The sequence below is a fragment of the Symphalangus syndactylus genome, chromosome 9 (assembly GCF_028878055.3).
Source record: "Symphalangus syndactylus isolate Jambi chromosome 9, NHGRI_mSymSyn1-v2.1_pri, whole genome shotgun sequence".
NCBI classification, from domain to species: Eukaryota; Metazoa; Chordata; class Mammalia; order Primates; family Hylobatidae; genus Symphalangus; species Symphalangus syndactylus.
The window spans coordinates 59642027-59656828 of record NC_072431.2 but is presented as its reverse complement, the minus strand read 5'-3'; the positions used below and the strand labels follow the sequence as shown (position 1 = coordinate 59656828).

Here is a 14802-nt window from a genome sequence, read left to right as displayed (position 1 = left end):
CACGCCGGTTAATTTTTAAAAAAATTTTGTAGAGATAGGGTCTCGCTATGTTGCTCAGGCTGGTCTTGGAACTCCTGGCCTCCAGCGATCTTCCCACCGCGGCCTCCCAAGGTGTTGGGCTTACAGGCGTGAGCTACGCGCCCGGTCTCCTCCCCGCCCCCCCCACCCCGTTCTAGTTACGATTTTGTTGCAGGCGGTGAAAAGTCACGTGGCCTCCAAGGTCCTAGATTTCTGAGGGGCGTCAGCTTGGCATCCTAATGTGATGTGATTTCTGGCCAGCTACTCACCCTCCTCTTTTTGCTGTTTTCATCCTGGGGGCTAACCGCTAAGACATAGCCTCCAGTTTCCCTAGGGAAGCCTCTGCGGAGGAAGGCACCGGCTGAGGCACCTGGGAAGGCCAACCTGGGAAGGCCAACCTGGGAAAGCCAACCTGGGAAAGCCAACCTGGGAAAGGTCTCCCTGCGCGCAGTCCGCTGGCTGGAGGGACCGGCCGAGCCTGCGCACTAGCGCCCCGCCGGCGCTGCTGAGCTGAGAGGAAGGGGCGGGGCGTCGCCAGGTCGTGCCCGCATCCGCCGGACGCCGGAAGTGGCTCTCCGCCCCTGCCACTGGGCCATGGAGACTGTGGCACGTAGATTGTAGTGTGAGGCTCGCGGGGGCAGTGGCCATGGAGGCCGTGCTGAACGAGCTGGTGTCTGTGGAGGACCTGCTGGTGAGGCCTGGCCCGGACAGAGGGAAAGGGAAGGTCGGAGGGCGGGTCCTGAGGAGAGTCAGGTAGGGGCCGAACCCTCCTCCCGGCATCGGCTTGGCCGAGGGAAGCCGAACTACGGCTCCCGGCAGCCTCCACAGCGCCTGGCTCCTGCCCGGAGAGCCCGCTGTGCCGCAGAGGCTCCTGGGAGTTGTAGTGTCCTGAGCCCCCACACCTCAAAGACTACGGGCCTGGAGCCCGACCGTGGTTAGACTGACGGGCTCTGGGATCATGCAGGTGCTGTGAGCTCAGGGCGCTCCTCCAGCGGTGGAGGAATACAGTGACCATCATAAGGTGTCACCTATTACTGCGTCCGGCACGGTGCTAAGGCATCGCATGCCAGATCTCAGCCTTTGTAGCTCTAGGAGGTAGGCACTACTTCTATTCCTGGACAATAAAAGGTCCAGGCCCGGCAGGGTGGGGCAGGATGGGGCCAGCAGCCTCAAATGAGGACCGCGTGGGCTGTTGTTGAGCAGTTCTGACAGCGTGTTTACTGTTCGGCCGCCGGGGTCAGCTGCTCCGGGAGCGGTGCCTGGAGCTGCCACCAGGTGGCATCTCCGCTCGGTACCGCCGGGGGGAGGGGAGACCAGGGGCCTCTGTCACAAGAGCTGGCCCGCAGGCCCGGAGGAGCCGAAAGTCTGGGTCTGGGGCATGGAGATTGCAGAAGCTGGGGTGCCCGATACCAAGACCTGCGAGGGAAAGGGGGCAGAGCCAGGGAGATGGCATATCCAGATAGAGAATGGTTGACGCCTTTCATTTCTAAATGATTCCTTTCCTCCCCTGTGGCAGAAGTTTGAAAAGAAATTTCAGTCTGAGAAGGCAGCAGGCTCGGTGTCCAAGAGCACGCAGTTTGAGTACGCCTGGTGCCTGGTGCGGAGCAAGTACAATGATGACATCCGTAAAGGCATCGTGCTGCTCGAGGGTGAGGCGCTGTACTCTCCCCTTCTCGCTGCCATCTGGGCTGCTCTGCGATGTGGGCCCCGTAGTCCAGTCACCTCTCAGTTGTCTCCGGTAGATTTACTGCACCAAGGGCTATACTTAGCTTGACGTCTCCCAGTGAACTTTTGGCTACTTACCGCCCACCATTGTTTTGCCAGACAGAGTGGTAGCATGTCAGTTCCCCCAGGACTGTCTTGATCTGGGAAAGTGACTTGAGGTCACGCAACTAATCAGTTAATGGCTGAATTGGGACTAGAAGCTCCTGTTTTGTGAGACCTAGGCCCATGCCCTTCCCCCCAACACCACCACCGTGTTGCTTAGTTAGCAGCTATTGAGAATCTTTTGTGGCATGGAAGAGGTACAGAGGACTGTCCTACAAAATTGTGAGCAGATAGTGCTTTTTGTTTTTTGTTTTTGTTTGAGACAGAGTCTTGCTCTGTCCCCCAGGCTGGAGTACAGTGGCGCTGTCTCAGCTCACTGCAACCGCCACCTCCCGGTTCAAGCAATTCTCCGGCCTCAACATCCTGAGTAGCTGGGATTACAGGCGCCCACTACCACGCCCAGCTAATTTTTGTATTTTTTGTAGAGACAGGGTTTCACCATGTTGGTCAGGCTGGTCTCAAACTCCTGACCTCAGATGATCTGCCCACCTCGGCCTCCCAAAGTGTTGGGATTACAAGCGTGAGCCACCGCGTCCAGCCAGATAGTGCTTTTTGGATTGGAACCCTACTTCCCATTGGTTTTAGGTGGGTCATCATTTGTCAGAGGCCACAATACTTAACCACTTAATTTCTCTGTAGCTCCTTTCTTTTGTTCAAGTAATAATTTATAAGCACACAAGTCAGTGTACAGCCATCCCTCTGTAGCCATGGGGGATTGGTTCTAGGAACCCCACCCCCACAGATACCAATAGTCATCCAAGTCCCATATATAAAATGATGTGGTATTTACATGTAACCTGTGCACCTTCTCCTATATACTTTAAATCATCTGTAGATTACTTATAATACCAAATACAATGTAAATGCTGTGTAAGTATACTGTATTGTTTAGGGAATAATGGCAAGAAAAAAAGGTCTGGTCATGTTCAGTACAGATGCAACTATCTTTTTTTTTTTTCTGAGTATTTTTGATCCATGGTTCGATGAATCCATGAATACAGAATGCCGACTGTGTTAGCAAAGGATGCCTATTGAAAATCTATAAAAATGGCCGGGCGCAGTGGCTCACACCTGTAATCCCAGCACTTTGGGAGGCCAGGGCAGGTGGATCACAAGGTCAGGAGTTCGAGACCAGCCTGGTCAACATGGTGAAACCCTGTCTCTACTAAAAATACAAAAATTAGCCAGGCGTGGTGGCACGCACCTGTAATCCCAGCTACTCAGGAGGCTGAGGCAGGAGAATCACTGGAACTTGGGAGACAGAGGTTGCAGTGAGCCAAGATCACGCCATTGCACTCCAGCCTGGGCAACAGAATGAGACTCTGTCTCAAAAAAAAAAAAATCTATAAAAATAAGACTCTTTCTTAAAAGGCACAAATATTTTTACCCTATGTTTGTCTACTTTGGCAATTCAGATTTTCGGGTTTATTCTACAGCAGGGTGTAGATATAGAAGAAACAGCCTCTCTAAGTGTTGCCAGTCTAGTTGAGGAGACAGTACAAACGCTTAGGAAGATTTATAAACACCTGCAGAATTATTTAGCAACAAATTCTAGTGCATACAGTACAGTTATCCTCTGGGAAGTCTCTGAATTAAGAAAGTCCGGTGGGGCCAGGCACTGTGGCTCATGCCTGTAATCTCAGCACTTTGGGAGGCCAAGGCCAGAGGATGGCTTGAAGCCAGGAATTTGAGACCACCTGGCCTGTCTCTATAACAAAAATTTTTAAATTAGCTAGGCATGGTGGTATGTGCTTATAGTCCCAGCTACTTGGGAGGCTGAGGCAGGAGGATCACTGACCCCAGGAGTTCGAGGCTGCAGTGAGCCATGGACATGCTACTGTGCTCCAGACTGGGGTGACAGAGCGAGACCCTGTCTCCGTTTTTTTTTTTTTTCCCGAGACTGAGTGTGCAATAGTGCAATCTTGGCTCACCACAACCTCTGCCTACTGGGTTCAAGCAATTCTTTTTTTTTTTTTTTTAATTTTATTATTATTATACTTTAAGTTTTAGGGTACATGTGCACAGCGTGCAGGTTAGTTACATATGTATACATGTGCCATGTTGGTGTGCTGCACCCATTAACTCGTCATTTAGCATTAGGTATATCTCCTAATGCTATCCCTCCCCCCTCCCCCCACCCCACAACAGTCCCCAGCGTGTGATGTTCCCCTTCCTGTGTCCATGTGTTCTCATTGTTCAATTCCCACCTATGAATGAGAACATGCAGTGTTTGGTTTTTTGTCCTTGCGATAGTTTGCTAAGAATGATGGTTTCCAGCTTCATCCATGTCCCTACAAAGGACATGGAACTCCTCATTTTTTATGGCTGCATAGTATTCCATGGTGTATATGTGCCACATTTTCTTAATCCAGTCTATGGTTGTTGGATATTTAGGTTGGTTCCAAGTCTTTCCTATTGTGAGTAGTGCCGCTATAAACATACGTGTGCATGTGTTTTTATAGCAGCATGATTTATAATCCTTTGGGTATATACCCAGTAATGGGATGGCTGGGTCAGGGTTCAAGCAATTCTGCTGCCCCAGCCTCCCAGGTAGCTGGGATTATAGGCATGTGCCAACACGCCCGGCTAATTTTGTATTTTTAGTAGAGACGGGGTTTCTCCATGTTGGTCAGGCTGGTCTCAAACTCCTGACCTCAGGTGATCCGCCCGGCTCAGCTTCCCAAAGTGCTGGGATTATAGTCGTGAGCTACCGCTCACAGCCGACCCTGTCTCTTTAAAAAAAAAAAAAAAAAAAAAAAGGAAGGAAGACAAAGTCAGGTGGGGTCTTCAGGGAAGGCTGATTGAAGGTGAGTTTTGAGCTGATTTTTTTAAAGGGGGAGGGAGTCCTAACATTTTTTTTTTTTAAACAATAATTGTACAGCAGGCAGTTTAGTTAAAACCACAACAGCAACACTTTGGGAGGCCGAGGCAGGCATATCACTTGAGGTCAGGAGTTTGAGACCAGCCTGGCCAACATGGTGAAACTCCATCTCTACTGAAAATACAAAAATTAGCCAGGTGTGGTGGCGGGCGCCTGTAATTCCAGCTGCTCGGGAAACTGAGGCAGGAGAATCGCTTGAACCCGGGAGGCGAAGGTTGCAGTGAGCCGAGATCACGCTATTGCACTCCAGCCTGGGCAACGAGTGAAACTCCGTCTGAAAAAAAAACCACAGCAGATGCCAAAACTGAGTCACGCTGCCTTGGCTTCTCCAGGGCCCCGATTTCCTCATTTCAGTTGGATGGACCAGTTGACTGTAATACTGATAAAAGGGATGTTCTGTCACTGGGGTGTTGGCACAGCTGGGGTTCTCCCTGCCCCAGAGCTCTGGCTAGGGTGCTGGGAGTGACTGGAGCTGAAAGGGAGGCTTAGGACTATGACCCTCCCAGGATCACAGAGGCATTCAGAAAGCGGAAGGGGCCTCTGGGACACAGTATTAGGAAAGTATTAGGAAAGAAGCATTTCTCACCCTCTTCTCTGCCCCTCCCCAGAGCTGCTGCCCAAAGGGAGCAAGGAGGAACAGCGGGATTACGTCTTCTACCTGGCCGTGGGGAACTACCGGCTCAAGGTGAGGTGGGGCCCCCGTTCCCTTCATACTCCTCTGGGGCTGCAGGACCTTCTTACTGTGTCCTCCAGGGTGGAGCCCTGGACAGCGGGAAGTCTGAAGGGGTGCAGAGGTGCAGAGCGGTGTCAGATGAGGACTCCCAGGGAAGATCAGAGTGGCGAGGGTGTGGGGAGGAAGGTGACGTCAAGAGATTGGGTGCAGGCCCAAGCCTTGCACTGTTATCTCCCGCAGAGTTGGGGTTGTTTGTGGACTCTACTCCGTGGGGTGGGGCTGGAGGGAGGGAGGGTGTGGAGGTCGAGGGAGGAGCCCCCAGGGCTGAAGAAGGGAAGGCCCTTCAGGTGGGCAGGAGGAGTGGTGGATACTGAGGTGTAGCCGGCCCAGTGGCTCACACCTGTAATCCCGGCTACTCAGGAGGCTGAGGTGGGAGGACTGCTTGAGCCTGGGAGTTTGAGGCTGCAGTGGGCTGTGATTGCAACGCTGCCCTCCAGCGTGGGCAACAGAGCAAGACCCCATCTCTTATTAAAACAAACAAACAAACAAACAAACGCTGCGGTGTGTATGACGCGTGCGCGTTTCCCTGAGCACAGGAATATGAGAAGGCCTTAAAGTACGTCCGCGGGTTGCTGCAGACAGAACCCCAGAACAACCAGGCCAAGGAACTGGAGCGGCTCATTGACAAGGCCATGAAGAAAGGTGACAGTCTCGGCCCCTTTGTTCAGCCCTGCTCTTCCCCACGCCTGGGCGCTTTGGTCTCTGTAAATGAACCCCTCCAGGCAGCCCCTCAGCCCCAACCCTTCCAGTTCTTAGAGCCCCTTGCCCTGTGACTCCAGGTAGGAGTGTGCCTCTGTTGAGGAGCAGCGCTGGCGGAAGGGGACCGTAAGGGTCCCCGCAGGGGCCAGGCTCCTGACACTGTCCCTTTCCTTCCCCAGATGGACTCGTGGGCATGGCCATCGTGGGAGGCATGGCCCTGGGTGTGGCGGGACTGGCCGGACTCATCGGACTTGCTGTGTCCAAGTCCAAATCCTGAAGGAGGCGTGGGAGCCCATGGAGAACACTCCAGGAGGGCCTGTCCATCCTCGCTGTCCCTTCCCTGTTCTCCCCCTGCATCCCTGTCTCTGTCCTCTGTGGCCTTCAACTAACTTCTGCTCCCCTGAGACCCATCCTTCAGCCCCAAATCGTGTGCTTTGGGATGAGTGTAAATAAAACACGGCTGTGGCTTGGGAACCCCTGTGTCTGCATTGAGGGGAGGGGTGGGTTCCGAACGCTGGGCACAGAGGGCAGAGATGTCACTCCTGGTCCTCTCCTGCCCCTGCCCTCCCGGTTGGCATGGGGTTCTTTGTCCACCCCGCAGCCCAGAGCCCACACCCTTCCTCCCTTTCCTGAAGGCACATCCTTGAGAGTGCCGGGCAGCTCGGAGACATGGGGCTTTTCCATGGTCCCAGAGTCCTGGGAAAAGGCAGTGACCTGAGCATGGGCGGGCAGAACTGCAGGGCCAGGCCGGGCTTCAGGCCTGCATTCTCCTCTGACCCACTCAGCTGCTTCTGTGGAGTTTTCCACAGCAGGCCCCCTTGGCTTCCTCCTCCCCGCCCTCCCCTCCCTTTGTCTTCCTGTGGCCTCCCCTTCCTCCTACCTCCTCCTCTGGGGAGGGGGAGCCCGGTGGGGGAAGGAATCCTGCATCTGGCAGGGAGTAGGCGGGGGTCCCAGGAGAGGTCAGAGCCCAACGTGCCCCAGCTCTCGCCTGTGGGCTGGAAGGTCAGGACTCAGCCCCACCTGGCCAGCTTCACCCCCTCGTGCCAGGCTCGGCATGGGCCTGTTTTGCTTCACCACATACCTCTCGTTCCACAGCCCAGGCCAGCACAGGAGTGGGGAGGAGACACCTGAGGGGAGGCCGGAGAAGCCCAGCAGGGCCGTGGGGCCAGGGAGGTGTGCAGCCAGCGCTGATGGCCCCCAGGGACAGAGCCCTAGGGAACCGGAGCAGGAGATGAGAGCGTCCGCCCTGGGACAGGTGCTCTGCACTGGCTCGGGATGGGGACCAGAGGCTGCTAATCCATCATCATTAACGAATAGAGTGGGTGACAGTCCCTGATAACTGGGAACAGGTTGCAGAGCTTAGCCACAGGATCACGCTCCAGGCTGTTGGCAGCAGGACCAGGCTCAATGCTGAGTCAAAGATCAACTTAGGAGGAAATTCGAGTTTTGGGTGAGAGCAACTCCCTGGTGGCCTCACTCAGCCCTGCGACACTCACAGGACAGTCCCCGGTGCCAAGCGCTGGTTATGTGTGGGAGACTTGACTCCCTGGTCCAAATGAGGTCTCAGTGTGTTGCCCAGGCTGGTCTTGAACTCCTGAGTTCAAGCAGTCCTCTCAGCTCAGCCTCCCAAAGTGCTAGGATTACAGGCGAGAGCCACTGCGCCTGGCCCTTGGTCCCAGTTCTCACCACAGCCCCTGCAGTAAGCAGTTGGGTCTGTCACCGACAGAGCAGAAGCTTAGGGGACTAAAACTCCCTGCCTGAGTTCCCTGGTGAATGGATGGTGGGGCCGAGTTCCAGTCCAGGCTGGATGGAGCCCAGAGCTGTGGGTCTCCCAGCCTCCTGTCCCCTCATTCCAGCTTGATCTTCCTTAAGAGACTCACATGCCCCAACCCCTCAGTCTGAGTATCTTAGATTGTTCTCACGGTCCCTCCATCCTTCTCCACTGAAGGCTGCTGTTCATTCTCTCTCTGTCTCTGTCCCTTGTTGCTCTCACGTCTATCTCTGTCATCTTTTCACTCCTTGTCCCTCTTACTCCGTTCTTTGGCCCCCAATGAAAGCTGAGTCAGAGACAGATGCTTCCCCTCAGTTCCCAATGCCTCCCTTGGGGGCCCCTCCTTGGCTGTATCCGTCAGTGGCTCCAGGGTAAGTCTGCCCCCCCACCCTCGTGGGGCGGGGAGCCCGGGGCAGCCCAGAGGCTGGGGGGAGGGGGTGGACTTTTGGCCTGTTTCGGTTATTCCCTCCATCTCGTCAACAGCTGCCGCGCGCAGGCTTAGCTCATTCCTCTGACCTGCCAGGAAGCAGAGAGACCCAGAGAGCAGGAGGGAAGCAGAAACCTGGAGGCAGAAAGTGGAGACGGACCTGAGCCCGAGGAAGAGGCGGGCAGAGGCCAAGGCCGATTCCACCCTAGCCTGCTGGGACAACCCTCCTTAGCTGCAGCCCCTTCCAGTTCCCTAGGGGTTCTGCCCCTCCCCCTCTCTGGGGCACCAGCCCCCCAGGGTCCTGCATCCCACCATGTCGATGGCTGTGGAAACCTTTGGCTTCTTCATGGCAGCTGTGGGGCTGCTGATGCTGGGGGTGACTCTGCCAAACAGCTACTGGCGAGTGTCCACCGTGCACGGGAACGTCATCACCACCAACACCATCTTCGAGAACCTCTGGTTTAGCTGTGCCACCGACTCCCTGGGCGTCTACAACTGCTGGGAGTTCCCGTCCATGCTGGCCCTCTCTGGTATGGGGTGGGGAGCGCTGCAGGGAGAGAGGGTGGTGGGGAAGCTGCAGAGACCCCAGGGGAGGGTGGGTACTGCCGTGAGGATACAGGGAGCCTGAATTAAGCTCTGGGGGTGTGGGTTCCTGCAGCCAGGAGTGCTGGGGGCGGCCCCTGTCTAGAACTGGAGTGAAGACCTTGCCACATGTGGCCCCCTGCACTAGTATGGCGCTTCTAGCTGTTACAGGTGCAGGCACCAGAATCAGACACCCTTTCCCAGCCCTATGCTGTGGGCAAATGATGAAACCAGCTTCATCTCCCACCTGTAGGGTTAGGGCGAGAGTCCCAGTTCACAGGTGACTGAGAAAGTGCAGAATGTTAGCGTGATGTTAACACACATAGGCCTCAGTACAGTTGAGCACGTTTTGGGGGTGGGATTGCTGGGGTGGGCAGGGGGAGGAGGCCCCATCTTGGATTCTTAGAGGTTGATCAACTTCCAGGCTCCACAGACTCCCTAGCCTCATTGTCGGGGGGCACTGGTCTCCTTGTCCAGCTGATGTCTAAAGGGCCCCTGTGAAGGGAGGCATCTTGCAAGTTGCAGGTTGAGCGTCGCTCTAAGGAGGCGGTGTGTGTGCAGGTGTGTGGGGCTTCCAGGACAGTGTCTTTTTGGGGTCTTAGAGGGCTGGAGCCAACAGCTCTTTGGGCCCAGGGCAGTTCTTTCTGTGGCTGCGGCACTTTCCCGCTCCCTGCTCCCCGCTAGGATGAGGCCGCCGCGTTGTTTCTCCCGGGCAGTCTCCCTTCTATCTGCCCTATGCCAGAGACTGAGCGTTGGCGACCATGAACTGCGTGTGGTGCCGCTGCACGCCCTCCTGGGTCCTTCGGGGCTAGTCCACTCACCAGGCACCGTGTGGCAGGGAAGGAGCCGAGGGCGACACTGGGTGTGAAGCGGGGCTTGAGAGCTCGCCCCTGGGGATGTTGGAGCTGCTCTGAGCAGTTAAGGGGCCTGGGTGGGCCTCCTGTGCCCCCACTACTCCCAGCCCCTCCTGAGGCAGTGGCAGAGGCTTCGTGTTTTCATCCATTTCTCCAAGACTGACTGTATGCAGGGCCGGTGCCCCCCACCCCCGCAAAAAAAACCTATAAAAGCTGAGTACAACTTGGGCCAGAACCCCAGAGTTTTGAGTGTCCAGAAGGGACACTGGAGGCAGCCCCTACACCCACTTCCCAGACACATCATGCCGTGAGGAGGGGGCTCTGCTGTGAGCCTGCACACCTGAGGGGGTACCCCTGGCAACTGCATGAAAGATGGTGCCAGAGTCCCCAGGGCACAGGGGTAGAGGGTGGCCAGCTTCCGGGCCTTGCGCTAGGTGCTTCTGCCTACATTTTTCCACAGTGGGGAAGTAGGGGGAACCTTTTACAGAAGCTGAAAAGCCTTGGCAAGGTGCGGCACCCCACCCTGAGACACAGGCAGGAGAGGGGAGTCGGGATTCAGACTCCACGGCTGGGGTGGTCCTGGGAGAGGGACCTGACTGCGTCTCCCAACCGTGCACCCCAGCCCCTGGCCACGCAGCCCATGTGCCCCTGGGCTCTTCCATAATCTCTCCATTGACTGCCAGAGCCACCTGGGGACTCAGACTCGTATCAGCCCCAGAGGGAGTGGCTGGGAGGAAGAAAGTACTCCCAGAGAACTTTGCCCCTCCTGCCTACCCCCCGACTCTGCACCCTGCATCTCCTGGCAGGGACTCAGCCTTTCCCGTTCAGCACCAACGGTTATGCCCCGCCCGGGAAAGGGGTGCAAGGTCCTTGGAATGCTTGGCAACTATCAAAGACAGAGAAGGGAGGAGAAGGGGGAAGCAAGAGGGAGCCCGCAGCTTCCTTCAGCTCTGAGAAAAGGGAAACTGAGGCACTGAAAGACTGAGATAGACTGACCTGGATCGGTCCTGGGCCCGGGATTCCACCTAGGTCAGAAACTCGACCGGGTGTGGTGGTACACGCCTGTAACCTGAGCTACTCAGGAGGCTGAGGCAGGAGGATCACCTGCACCCAGGAGTTCAGTCAAGGCTGCAGTGGTGAGCTGTGGTGGCGCCACTGCACTCTGGCCTGGGCGACAAAGCAAGACCCTGTCTCTAAAACTGCCCTAGACCCTCTGCTGTACAGCACTGCTGCCCCCTACCTGTTATTCAAGGAAGAAACCAAGGTCAAAATGTCCAGCACTGGGCTAGGACAGTGAAGGACTTGGAGTGGAATCAGACGTGGGGAAGGCGACAGCGATGCTTAGCTGTGGTTTCTGTATACCCAGCAACGCGAGAGCAACCTGATAAGGCAGTTGTTCTCAGCCGGGCGACTTTGCACAATGATTGTCATAGCTTGTGGGGAGGGGGGTGCCAGTAGCAACCAGTGGGTAGAGGTCAGGGAGGCTTCTGAACATCCCACAGTGCACAGGATGGCCCCCAGAATAGTTACCCAGCTCAAGTGTCAAGAGTGCCCAGGAGAAAGCCTGTAATCCAGGCATAAGCAAAGCGTGCCAGGTGCATGGGAGGAGTGGGGAGCAGGGTGAGAGGGGCCCAGATGCCTAAGGAGGGAGGGGTGACTGCAACTGGGTAGGCTGGAGGAGCCCAGGGGAAGGAGAGGACTTGGGGACTGTTAGGTACAAGAGGGCAAGAAGGTGAGGGGGGCCTGGCACAGTGGCTCATGCCTGTAATCCCAGCACTTTGGGAGGCCAAGGCAAGCAGATCACTTGGGGTCAGGAGTTCGAGACCAGCCTGGACAACATGGTGAAACCCTGTCTCTACTAAAAATACAAAAATTAGCCGGGTGTGGTGGCGTGTGTCTGTAATCCCAGCTACTTGGGAGGCTGAGGCAGGAGAATCACTTGAACCCGGGATGGTGAGGGGCTGTCGGGCTGGCTCCGTCGCAGAGGGGAGATGGGGGGAAAGGCTGATGACTGTGCCCGCCCCCAGGGTATATTCAGGCCTGCCGGGCACTCATGATCACCGCCATCCTCCTGGGCTTCCTCGGCCTCTTGCTAGGCATAGCGGGCCTGCGCTGCACCAACATTGGGGGCCTGGAGCTCTCCAGGAAAGCCAAGCTGGCGGCCACCGCAGGGGCCCTCCACATTCTGGCCGGTAACTGGGGGAAGGTGATGGGGCAGGGGTCTGCATGGCGGTGGGGGCCGGGGGTCGCCCTCGGCCGCAGACTTCAGGCTGCTTTGTCCTCATCTCATCTCCAATTCCCACTCCTCATGCTCGCCTCCCCTACCCTGCTGCATGGACACCTGCTCACCCCTGCCTCATCTGTACTCCCCAGATCTCCTGGCTGCAAATCAGCCCAACAGCAGTGTTTCTTGAGCTCCCAGTAGGGGCTGGCCATGGCCAGGTGTGGGAGGGACTTCGAAGATGAGAGTGAGCAGCTGCCTCTGGGAGCTTACATCCTGGCTAGGGAGCAGAGTTAGGGTGCACACTACGGCACACACCCAGTGCACAACCACAATGCCATACCAAGGGGCGTGGTGGCTCATGCCTGTAATCCCAGCACTTTGAAAGGCCGAGGCAGGGCCAGGTACAGTGGCTCACGCCTGTAATCCCAGCACTTTGGGAGGCTGAGGTGGGTGGATCACCTGAGGTCAGGAGTTCAAAACCAGCCTGGCCAAGATGGTGAAACCCTGTCTCTACTAAAAATACAAAAAAAAACAAAAAATTAGCCAGGCGTGGTGGCAGGCACCTGTAGTCTCACCAACTTGGGGGCTGAGGCAGGAGAATCACTTGAACCTGGGAAGCGGACGGTTGCAGTAAGCCAAGGTCGTGCCACTGCACTCCAGCCTGGGTAAAAGAGTGAGACTGTCAAAAAAAAAAAAAATGGCCAAAGCAGGAGAACTGGCTTGAGCCTAGGAGTTCCAGACTAGCCTGGGCAGCATAGTGAGAACCCATCTCAGCAAAAAACAAAAACAATGCCATCTGGCCATTGCTTTTCAATTTGCAGAATATTTCTGCACCCAGTGCCTCACAATAAGCCTTCGAGGTAGGGTGGGTATTGCTTGTTTTCCAGAGGTAAAAACAGGCCCAGAAAGGTCAGGTGGCTTGCAAGAGGACAAGCCCCCTGTGAATAGGGTGTTGCTAGCCCGGGGGTCTGCCTGGCTTCAGGAAAGGACGACCCTGGACTCCCAGGGCCCAGCTGGGCTTTCAAGGGTGGGTGGGATTTGGATGGGGCTCCATCTGGGTGAGGAGATGATGGGATGAAGGCCCTAGAGGTGGGCATGAACTAGGTAGGTCTGTGACCAAAGAGAGAAAAGGCAAGAGGAGGTCGAGGTAGTGGGAGATGAGCTGGGTGGGCTGGAGTTAGGGGCCTAAGGGCTACCCTGAGAAGTTGATCCCAGGAAGGAGGAAGGCTTATAAACTGGGGTGGGGAGAAAGGAATTGAGTGAAGTTGCTGCTCTTGGACTTGGTGCCCCCGTCCTACTCTGGGCAGCCCCTGCCTGCCTCTCCCCCTAAGCCCCTTCCCCCACTATCCCTCCCCCTGGACTGGGGTCGTCCTCCGGTCCCCAGGTATCTGCGGGATGGTGGCCATCTCCTGGTACGCCTTCAACATCACCCGGGACTTCTTCGACCCCTTGTACCCCGGAACCAAGTGAGTGAGGGGACTGCCCCGCCCTCGGGGCACCGGGTGGGACTCAGCCCTGCCCCCCCGCCTATCCCCCGCCCCGGCTGGCGCCTCACTGGTCCCCCGCCCCCGCGCCGCCCCTGTGCGCAGGTACGAGCTGGGCCCCGCCCTCTACCTGGGCTGGAGCGCCTCCCTGATCTCCATCCTGGGTGGCCTCTGCCTCTGCTCCACCTGCTGCTGCGGCTCTGACGAGGACCCAGCCGCCAGGTGAGAGGGGGAGAGGCGCAGGCTGGGGCCAGGCGAGATTGGGGAGAGGAGGGCCGCGCCCCCACTCTGACCCCGGCCCCTCCCTGCAGCGCCCGGCGGCCCTACCAGGCTCCAGTGTCCGTGATGCCCGTCGCCACCTCGGACCAAGAAGGCGACAGCAGCTTTGGCAAATACGGCAGAAACGCCTACGTGTAGCAGCTCTGGCCTGTGGGTCCCACTGTCCTTCCCACTGCCCAAAGGAGAGGGGTCCTGGCTGGGGCCCATTCCCCTGTAGTAACCTAAGGGGCCGGCCACGCCCCGCTCCCGGAGCCCCGCCCCGGCCACGCCCCCGTGTCTTGCACTCCCGCGGCCCCTCCAGGCCAAGAACTGCTCTTGGGAAGTCGCATATCTCCCCCTGAGGCTGGATCCCTCATCTTCTGACCCTGGGTTCTGGGCTGTGAAGGGGACGGAGGTGTCCCCGCACGTTTGTATTCTGTATAAATACATTCATTAATAAATATATATTGTGACCGTTCAGGGCTTGAAGTTGTCAGAAGCGGCCAGCCGAGCAAGGGGTGAAGGGTGGTGCGAGGGGTCGGTTCAGGTCTCGGAACCCAGACTGTCACCCTGTCCACCACTTTGAGGCTGTGTCGTACAGCAAAATAGAAAAGGGGTTGCAAGTGATTTCGCGAGTGGCACATAATTGCTGATAAGAGCCACCAAGGAGCAGATCCCGGAAGCCCCCGCTCCAGGAAACTGGAAATAGCAGAGATGGCCCCTGGCCAGCCTGAGATCCCAAGCTGCTCCTTTCATTCTCCTCAGCCAGTCTAGAGCAGAGCTGCGTGCCCTGGGCCTGAGCGTGGATGGTTATCAGGACTGATAAGCCTTTTGAAATTCTGTTTAACATTAACTTGGGACTGGTGCAGAGACTTTCTCCGGGGAAGGTACAGTACCTTCAAGAAGAGCCTCTGGAGGTCTGTTGGCGGGTGTGTGTGCATCTTGGTGGTGTCCGGCTCAGACACAGTTCTGGGTTGTGGGTAGGTTGGCTGCAGGCCCAGTGGGTGCTGAGCACAGAGCTGCACCCACTTAAGATGAGACAGT

The 14802-nt window shown here is 56.7% G+C and overlaps 2 protein-coding genes across 3 annotated transcripts; both read left to right on the top strand.

Annotated features, from left to right (window-relative positions):
- The first annotated feature begins 535 nt into the window (after window positions 1-535).
- On the top strand, window positions 536-6632 carry FIS1 (fission, mitochondrial 1). The gene is made up of 5 exons (XM_055292717.2): window positions 536-709; window positions 1535-1667; window positions 5335-5411; window positions 5996-6101; window positions 6338-6632. The coding sequence occupies exons 1-5, from the start codon at window positions 665-667 to the stop codon at window positions 6433-6435; spliced, it is 459 nt and encodes a 152-aa protein (XP_055148692.1). The 5' UTR covers window positions 536-664; the 3' UTR covers window positions 6436-6632.
- A 139-nt stretch (window positions 6633-6771) lies between these two features.
- On the top strand, window positions 6772-14238 carry CLDN15 (claudin 15). Of its 2 annotated transcripts, XM_055292697.2 has the most exons (6): window positions 6772-8300; window positions 8413-8886; window positions 11820-11984; window positions 13401-13482; window positions 13606-13722; window positions 13812-14238. In XM_055292697.2, exons 2-6 carry the CDS (start codon window positions 8670-8672, stop codon window positions 13915-13917), a joined length of 687 nt encoding a protein of 228 aa, XP_055148672.1. In that variant the 5' UTR covers window positions 6772-8300; window positions 8413-8669; the 3' UTR covers window positions 13918-14238. The 2 variants fall into 2 exon arrangements, with proteins under 2 accessions (XP_055148672.1, XP_055148674.1); XM_055292699.2 differs by lacking the exon at window positions 13606-13722 and having other exon boundaries at window positions 6772-8886.
- The last annotated feature ends 564 nt before the right edge of the window (window positions 14239-14802 follow it).

What these genes read in the sequence shown, in the direction of transcription:
- CLDN15 (XM_055292697.2), top strand. Translation starts at nt 8,670, where the DNA reads ATGTCGATGGCTGTGGAAACCTTTGGCTTCTTCATGGCAGCTGTGGGG. An exon ending in CCCTTGTACCCCGGAACCAA is followed by an intron (nt 13,483 to 13,605) that starts GTGAGTGAGGGG and finishes CCCTGTGCGCAG; the next exon opens with GTACGAGCTGGGCCCCGCCC. An exon ending in GACGAGGACCCAGCCGCCAG is followed by an intron (nt 13,723 to 13,811) that starts GTGAGAGGGGGA and finishes CCCTCCCTGCAG; the next exon opens with CGCCCGGCGGCCCTACCAGG.
- FIS1 (XM_055292717.2), top strand. Translation starts at nt 665, where the DNA reads ATGGAGGCCGTGCTGAACGAGCTGGTGTCTGTGGAGGACCTGCTG. An exon ending in TGGGGAACTACCGGCTCAAG is followed by an intron (nt 5,412 to 5,995) that starts GTGAGGTGGGGC and finishes CCCTGAGCACAG; the next exon opens with GAATATGAGAAGGCCTTAAA. An exon ending in TGACAAGGCCATGAAGAAAG is followed by an intron (nt 6,102 to 6,337) that starts GTGACAGTCTCG and finishes TTCCTTCCCCAG; the next exon opens with ATGGACTCGTGGGCATGGCC.